General features: G+C 36.2%; 1 protein-coding gene across 1 annotated transcript in view; it reads right to left on the bottom strand.

The window, feature by feature from the left end:
• Nucleotides 1-208: 208 nt before the first annotated feature.
• LOC123318216 overlaps nt 209-9,601 on the bottom strand; it is a 30,401-nt gene continuing 21,008 nt past the window's right edge. The window contains exon 3 of the mRNA XM_044904831.1: nt 209-799. Within this exon, the coding sequence (XP_044760766.1) occupies nt 209-799 (591 nt within the window). The remainder of the gene's footprint in view (nt 800-9,601) is intronic.

Genomic DNA, 9,601 nt, shown 5'->3' with positions numbered 1-9,601 from the left:
GAGAAATATTCAATTCATTCACATAATTAATTTGTGAAAGTTCGTTATCTATTTTACCTATAAATAAACTTTCCTGGCCAATATTGTAAATTTTTGTTTTACATACCCTTTCTAAATGATTAAATTTGTTACATAATGTACATTTCTTCTCATAAGCCCAACACTTATTTGGTGGATGTACGTAACCACATTTCGTACAATGATTCTTTTAATGATGCGAGTTTGGATTTCTAGTTCCATGTTCTTGTTTTGAGTTTGACGGCTGTTGGTTTGTGACATTCAATGATGACGTAGGCTGCTGCCATCGCTGGATCTTCTGATCGATATTGCGTCTGCTTCCTGGTCGATATTGATATTGCGCCTGCTTGGTTGCCATATTCCTTTGGTACGTTTTCCGGTTCCTGGATTTAATCACGTTGATTTCTTCCTCTAAATGTTGCTCTTCCAAATCTCCACATGATTGGTTCACTTGATTTTCTGTTTTCTCGGCAGCCTTGCAAATTTCTAGGGCTTTTGCAAGATCTGAGTTTTTTGTTCGCAGGAGTCGATCTTTCACGGATTTTCCCCTGATTCCATGAACTAACTTGTCTTTAATTAAGAAATCTGTTAGATCACCGAAGTTACATGTGGCACTCAATTCCCTTAGATTTGTGACATATTTATCGACACTTTCAACAGGTTTCATATCTCTTGATAAAAATACATGACTTTCGAAGGTGTCATTTCTTGAGGGAATGAAGTATCCTTCGAACTGTGTAACCACTTTACTGTATATCTTGGCGTCTCCAGGTTTTTCGAACTTGAAAGTATTATATATTTTCAGAGCTCGGTCACCAATTTGATTTAACATGAGGGCGCACTTAAATTATTCATCTTCTTCCCCTGCTCTGGATGCAGTTAGATAAAATTGGAATTTCTGAATGAAGAACTTCCATGCCTCGTAATGATTTTTATCGAAGTCCATCTCTCCGGGTACACTCATTTTTAGGGACATATTAATATTTTTATGAATTTCTCTCGCTGATTTATACGCTGTTTCCGACTGCGCCATGTGCTATTCTTGAAAATACTTTTTTATAAATTATTCGAGGGTCATCTAAATTACTGAACATCTCTATCTTAACTGACTTTATTCACAACGACAATTTTACATCTCTTATTGGAGTATGCGCATCAAGACAAACACAACTACAGAAATACACATATGACAGCAACTGTCCAATATCTTGAAAATCGTTATGAAGATATGGGTTCTCGAATACGCTGAATCTATTGCAAGCATTCCCGAAAGCCTATCTCTTTCCGTTCAGATGTTCATCTTGGAAATAGCATTTTTCAAAAAGTTCAAATTTCAATGTGCGATATCTCCTGTTATATTCGTATGATCTATTTGAGATTTCAGATTTTGTTATCAGCGTTGATGAGGTTTCCATCCTAGCACAAGAATTCAATTTTGAAAATTTCGATTTTTTGGGTCGAAAATGAACAAGGGGATAGACCCCCCTAAAATGACCTATTTGCTCCTCTGCCTGAAAATCATGGTGTCCTACTACTGTCTTAGGATATGGAGTATACAATACTTACTTTCTTGATTCCACCAAAATAAACAGTTGATGATTCCATAGAGAATTGCACTCCAGAGAGCTCTTCGAAGTCAACTCGAAAATGAAAAATGTAAAAACAATAAATTCGATTTTTTCCTGAACACTGTCCAATATCTTAAGAATTGTTATGGAGATATGGGTTCCCGAATACGCGGAATCTGTTGCAAGCATTCCCGAAAGCCTATCTCTCTCCGTTTAGATGTTCATCTTGAAAATAGCATTTTTCAAAAAGTGCAAATTTCAATTTGCGATATCTCCTGTTATATTCGTCTGATCTATTTGAGATTTCAGGTTTTGTTATCAGCGTTGATAAGGCTTCTATCCTAGCACAAGAACCCAATTTTGAAAATTTCGATTTTTTGGGTCAAAAATGAGCAAGGGGTTAGACCGCCCTAAATTGACTTATTGGCTCCTCTGCCTGAAGATCATAGTGTCCTACTACTGTCTTAGGATATGGAGTGTACAATGCTTACTTTGTTGATTCCATCAAATTAAACAGTTGATGATTCCATAGAGAATTGCACTCCAGGGAGCTCTTCGAATTCAACTCGAAAATGAAAAATGGAAAAAAAATAAACTCAATTTTTTCCTGAACACTGTCCTATAACTCGGAAATTGTTATGAAGATATGGGTTCTCGAATACGCTGAATCTATTGCAAGCATTCCTGAAAGCCCATCTCCCTCCGTTTAGATTTTCATCTTGGAAATGGCATTTTTCAAAAATCGAAAATTTCAATCTGCGATAGCTCCTGTTATTTTCGTCTGATCCATTTAGGATTTACGGTTCTGTAATCAGCGTTGCTGAGGCTTTCACCCTAGCTCAAAAACGCATTTTCGAAAATCTCGATTTTTTTGGTTAAAAATGAGCAAGGGGTTAGACCCCCCTAAAATGAACTATTTGCTCCTCTGCCTAAAAATAAGGGTGTCCTACAACTGTCCTTGGATATGGAGAGTACAATACTAACTTTGTTGATTCCACCAAACTAAACAGTTGATGATTCCATAGATAATTGCACTCCAGAGAGCTCTTCGAAGTCAACTCGAAAATGAAAAATGTAAAAACAATAAATTCGATTTTTTCCTGAGCACTGTCAAATATCTTGAAAATTTTATGAAGATATGGGTTCTCGAATACGCTGAATCTATTGCAAGCATTCATGAAAGCCTATCTCCCTCGGTATAGATTTTCATCTTTGAAATGGCAATTTTCAAAAATCGCAAATTTCAATCTGCGATAGCTCCTGTTATTTTCGTCTGATCCATTCGGGAATAACGGTTTTGTAATCAGCACAAAAACTCAATTTTGAAAATTCGATTTTTTGGTGAAAAATGAGCAAGGGGTTTGACCCCCCTAAAATGACCTATTTGCTCCTCTGCCTGAAAATCATGGTGTCCTACTACTGTCTTAGGATATGGAGTGTACAATACTTACTTTCTTGATTCCACCAAACTAAACAGTTGATGATTCCATAGAGAATTGCACTCCAGAGAGCTCTTCGAAATCAACTCAAAAATTAAAAATGTAAAAACAATAAATTCGATTTTTTCCTGAACACTGTCAAATATCTTTAAAATTGTTATGAAGATATGGGTTCTCGAATACGCTGAATCTATTGCAAGCATTCCCGAAAGCCTATCTCTCTCCGTTCAGATGTTCATCTTGAAAATAGCATTTTTCAAAAAGTGCAAATTTCAATGTGTTATATTCTTCTGATCTATTTGAGATTTCAGGTTTTGTTATCAGCGTTGATAAGGCTTCCATCCTAGCACAAAAACTCAATTTTGAAAATTCGATTTTTTGGGTCAGAAATGATCAAAGAGATGTTCATTCTAAAAGGACATATTGGCTCCTCTGCCTGAAAATCATGGTGTCCTACTACTGTCTTAGGATAAGGAGTGTACAAAACTTACTTTCTAGATTCCACCAAACTAAACAGTTGATGATTCCATGGAGAATTGCACTCCAGAGAGCTCTTCGAAGTCAACTCGAAAATGAAAAATGGAAAAAGAATAAATTCGATTTTTTCCAGCAACTATCCAATACCTTGAAAATCGTTATGAAGATATGGGTTCTCGAATACGCTGAATCTATTGCAAGCATTCCCGAAAGCCTATCTCTCTCCGTTTAGATGTTCATCTTGGAAATGGCATTTTCCAAAAAGTGCAAATTTCAATGTGCGATATCTCTTGTTATTTTCGTCTGATCCATTCGGGATTTACGGTTTTGTAATCAGCGTTGATGAGGCTTCCATCCTAGCACAAAAACCCAATTTTGAAAATCTCGATTTTTTCGGTCAAAAATGAGCAAGGGGTTTGACCCCCCTAAAATGACCTATTTGCTCCTCTGCCTAAAAATCAGGGTGTCCTACTACTGTATTAGGATATGGAGTTTACAATACTCACTTTGTTGATTCCACAAAACTAAACAGTTGATGATTCCATGGAGAATTGCACTCCAGAGAGCTCCTCGAAGTCAACTCGAAAATAAAAAATGGAAAAACAATAAATTCGATTTTTTCCTGAACACTGTCCAATATCTTGAAGATTGTTATGAAGATATGATTTCTCGAATACGCTGAATCTATTGCAAGCATTCCCGAAAGCCTATCTCTCTCCGTTTAGATGTTCATCTTGGAAATGGCATTTTCCAAAAAGTGCAAATTTCAATGTGCGATATCTCCTGTTATTTTCGTCTGATCCATTCGGGATTTACGGTTTTGTTATCAGCGTTGATATGGCTACCATATTACTACAAAAACTCAAGTTTGAAAATCTCGATTTTTTTAGTCAAAAATGAGCAAGGTGTCAGACCGCCCTAAAATGACCTATATGCTCCTTTGCCGGAATATCATGGTGTCCTACTACTGTCTTAGGATATGGAGTGTACAATACTTACTTTTTTGATTCCACCAAACTAAATGGTTGATGATATCATAGAGAATTTCACTCCAGGGAGCTCTTCGAATTCAACTCGAAAATGAAACATGGAAAAACAATAAATTCGATTTTTTCCTGAACACTGTCGAATATCTTAAAAATTTTCATGAAAATATGGGTTCCCGAAAAAGCTCAATCTATTGCAAGCATTCTCGAGAGCCTATCTCCCTCCGTTTAGATTTTCATCTTGGAAATGGCAATTTTCGAAAATCGCAAATTTCAATATGCGATATCTCCTCTTATTTTCGTCTGATCCATTCGGGATTTACGGTTCTGTAATCAGCGTTGATAAGGCTTCCATCCTAGCACACAAACCGAATTTTGAAAATCTCGATTTTTTTAGACAAAAATGAGCAAGGGGTTAGAACCCCCTAAAATGACCTATTTGCTCCTCTGCCTAAAAATCAGGGTGTCCTACTACTGTCTTAGGATATGGAGTGTACAAAACTTACTTTCTAGATTCCACCAAACTAAACAGTTGATGATTCCATAGAGAATTGCACTCCAGAGAGCTCTTCGAAATCAACTCAAAAATGAAAAATGTAAAAACAATAAATTCGATTTTTTCCTGAACACTGTCAAATATCCTAAAAATTGTTATGAAGATATGGGTTCTCGAATACGCTGAATCTATTGCAAGCATTCCCGAAAGCCTATCTCTCTCCGTTTAGATGTTCATCTTGGAAATGGCATTTTCCAAAAAGTGCAAATTTCAATGTGCGATATCTCCTGTTAGTTTCGTCTGATCCATTCGAGATTTACGGTTTTGTAATCAGCGTTGATATGGCTACCATATTACTACAAAAACTCAAGTTTGAAAATCTCGATTTTTTTTTAGTCAAAAATGAGCAAGGTGTCAGACCGCCCTAAAATGACCTATTTGCTCCTTTGCCGGAATATCATGGTGTCCTACTACTGTCTTAGGATATGGAGTGTACAATACTCACCTTCTTGATTCCACCAAACTAAACAGTTGATGATTCCATGGAGAATTGCACTCCAGAGAGCTCCTCGAATTCAACTCGAAAATGAAAAATGGAAAAAAAATAAATTCGATTATTTCCTGAACACTTTCCAATATCTTGAAAATTGTTATGAAGATATGATTTCTCGAATACGCTGAATCTATTGCAAGCATTCCCGAAAGCCTATCTCTCTCCGTTTAGATGTTCATCTTGGAAATGGCATTTTCCAAAAAGTGCAAATTTCAATGTGCGATATCTCCTGTTATTTTCGTCTGATCCATTCGGGATTTACGGTTTCGTAATCAGCGTTGATATGGCTACCATCTTACTACAGAAACTCAATTTTGAAAATCTCGAGTTTTTTAGTCAAAAATGAGCAAGGGATTAGACCCCCCTAAAATGACCTATTTACTATTTTGCCGGAATATCATGGTGTCCTACTACTGTCTTAGGATATGGAGTGTACAATACTTACTTTTTTGATTCCACCAAACTAAACAGTTGATGATATCATAGAGAATTGCACTCCAGGGAGCTCTTCGAATTCAACTCGAAAATGAAAAATGGAAAAACAATAAATACGATTGTTTGCTAAACAGTGTCAAATATCTGAAAAATTGTTATGAAAATATGGGTTCTCGAAAAAGCTGAATCTATTGAAAGCATTCTCGAAAGCCTATCTCCCTCCGTTTAGATTTTTATCTTATGGCAATTTTCAAAAATCGCAAATATCAATCTAAGATATCTCCTGTTATTTTCGTCTTATCCATTCGGGATTTACGGTTCTGTAATCAGCGTTGATAAGGCTTCCATCCTAGCACACAAACCCAATTTTGAAAATCTCGATTTTTTTTTTGGTCAAAAATGAGCAAGGGGTTAGACCCCCCTAGAATGACTTATTTGTTCCTCTGCCTAAAAATCAGGGTGTCCTACTACTGTCTTAGGATATGGAGTGTACAATACTAATTTGGTTGATTTCACCAAACTAAACAGTTGATGATATCATAGAGCATTGCACTCCAGGGAGCTCTTCGAATTCAACTCGAAAATGAAACATGGAAAAACAATAAAATCGATTTTTTGCTGAACAGTTTCGAATATCTGAGAAATTTTCATGAAAATATGGGTTCCCGAAGAAGCTATTGCAAGCATTCTCGAAAGCCTATCTCTCTCCGTTTAGATGTTCATCTTGGAAATGGCATTTTCCAAAAAGTGCAAATTTCAATCTGCGATATCTCCTGTTATTTTCGTCTGATCCATTCGGGATTGACGGTTCTGTAATCAGCGTTGATAAGGCTTCCATCCTAGCACACAAACTCAATTTTGAAAATCTCGATTTTTTTGGTCAAAAATGAGCAAGGGGTTAGAACCCCCTGAAATGACATATTTGCTCCTCTGCCTAAAAATCAGGGTGTCCTACTACTGTCTTAGGATATGGAGTGTACGAAACTTACTTTCTAGATTCCACCAAACTAAACAGTTGATGATTCCATGGAGAATTGCACTCCAGAGAGCTCCTCGAAGTCAACTCGAAAATAAAAAATTTAAAAACAATAAATTCTATTTTTTCCTGAACACTGTCCAATATATTAAAAATTGTTATGAAGATATGATTTCTCGAATACGCTGAATCTATTGCAAGCATTCCCGAAAGCCTATCTCTCTCCGTTTAGATGTTCATCTTGGAAATGTCATTTTCCAAAAAGTGCAAATTTCAATGTGCGATATCTCCTGTTATTTTCGTCTGATCCATTCGGGATTTACGGTTTTGTAATCAGCGTTGATATGGCTACCATATTACTACAAAAACTCAATTTTGAAAATCTCGATTTTTTTAGTCAAAAATGAGCAAGGGGTTAGACCCCCCTAAAATGACCTATTTGCTCCTTTGCCGGAATATCATGGTGTCCTACTATTGTCTTAGGATATGGAGTGTACAATACTTACTTTGTTGATTCCACCAAACTAAACAGTTGATGATATCATAGAGAATTGCACTCCAGGGAGCTCTTCGAATTCTACTCGAAAATGAAAAATGGAAAAACAATAAATACGATTGTTTGCTAAACAGTGTCAAATATCTGAAAAATTGTTAGGAAAATATGGGTTCTCGAAAAAGCTGAATCTATTGCAAGCATTCTCGAAAGCCTATCTCTCTCCGTTTAGATGTTCATCTTGGAAATGGCATTTTCCAAAAAGTGCAAATTTCAATGTGCGATATCTCCTGTCATTTTCGTCTGATCCATTCGGGATTTACGGTTCTGTAATCAGCGTTGATAAGGCTTCCATCCTAGCACACAAACCCAATTTTGAAAATCTCGATTTTTTCAGACAAAAATGAGCAAGAGGTTAGAACCCCCTAAAATGACCTATTTGCTCCTCTGCCTAAAAATCAGGGTGTCCTACTACTGTCTTAGGATATGGAGTGTACGAAACTTACTTTCTAGATTCCACCAAACTAAACAGTTGATGATTCCATGGAGAATTGCACTCCAGAGAGCTCCTCGAAGTCAACTCGAAAATAAAAAATGGAAAAACAATAAATTCGATTTTTTCCTGAACACTGTCCAATATCTTGAAAATTGTTATAAAGATATGATTTCTCGAATACGCTGAATCTATTGCAAGCATTCCCGAAAGCCTATCTCTCTCCGTTTAGATGTTCATCTTGGAAATGGCATTTTCCAAAAAGTGCAAATTTCAATGTGCGATATCTCCTGTTATTTTCGTCTGATCCATTCGGGATTTACGGTTTTGTAATCAGCGTTGATATGGCTACCATCTTACTACAAAAATTCAATTTTGAAATCTCGATTTTTTCAGTCAAAAATGAGCAAGGGGTTAGACCCCCCTAAAATGACCTATTTGCTCCTTTGCCGGAATATCATACTGTCTTAGGATATGGAGTGTACAATACTTACTTTGTTGATTCCACCAAACTAAACTGTTGATGATATAATAGAGAATTGCACTCCAGGGAGCTCTTCGAATTCAAATCGAAAATGAAAAATGGAAAAACAACAAATACGATTGTTTGCTAAACAGTGTCAAATATCTGAAAAATTGTTATGAAAATATGGGTTCTCGAAAAAGCTGAATCTATTGCAAGCATTCTCGAAAGCCTATCTCTCTCCGTTTAGATGTTCATCTTGGAAATGGCATTTTCCAAAAAGTGCAAATTTCAATGTGCGATATCTCCTGTTATTTTCGTCTGATCCATTCGGGATTTACGGTTTTGTAATCAGCTATGATATGGCTACCATCCTTATACAGAAACTCAATTTTGAAAATCTCGATTTTTTTAAGACAAAAATGAGCAAGGGGTTAGAGCCCCCTAGCCCCCTAAAATGACCTATTTGCTCCTCTGCCTAAAAATCAGGGTGTCCTACTACTGTCTTAGGATATGGAGTGTACAATACTTACTTTGTTGATTCCACCAAACTAAACAGTTGATGATTCCATAGAGAATTGCACTCCAGAGAGCTCTTCGAATTCAACTCGAAAATAAAAAATGGAAAAACAATAAACTCGATTTTTTTCTGAACATTGTCAGATATCTGAAAAATTGGTGAAGAAAAATTGGTTCCCGAATACGCGGAATCTATTGCGAGCATTTCCGACAGCCTATCTCTATCCGTTTAGATGTTCATCTTGGAAATGGCATTTTTCAAAAAGTGCAAATTTCAATGTGCGATATCTCCTGTTATATTCGTCTGATCCATTTGAGATTTTAGGTTTTGTAATAAGCGATGATATGGCTTCCATCCTGATACAAAAACTCAATTTTGAAAATCTTGATTTTTTTTCAGTCAAAAATGAGCAATGGGTTAGACCCCCCTAAAATGAACTATTTGCTCCTCTGCCGGAAAATCATGGTGTCCTAGTTCTGTCTTAGGATATGGAGTGTACAAAACTTACTTTGTTGATTCCACAAAACTAAACAGTTGATGATTTCATAGAGAATTGAACTCCAGGGAGCTCTTCGAAGTCAACTCGAAAATGAAAAATGGAAAAACAATAAATTCGATTTTATGCTAAACAGTGTCAAAAATCTGAAAAATTGTTATGAAAATATGGGTTCTCGAAAAAGCTGA

Source organism: Coccinella septempunctata, chromosome 8, assembly GCF_907165205.1.
Source record: "Coccinella septempunctata chromosome 8, icCocSept1.1, whole genome shotgun sequence".
In the NCBI taxonomy this organism is placed as follows: Eukaryota; Metazoa; Arthropoda; class Insecta; order Coleoptera; family Coccinellidae; genus Coccinella; species Coccinella septempunctata.
This window is presented reverse-complemented; position numbering and strand designations above follow the sequence as displayed.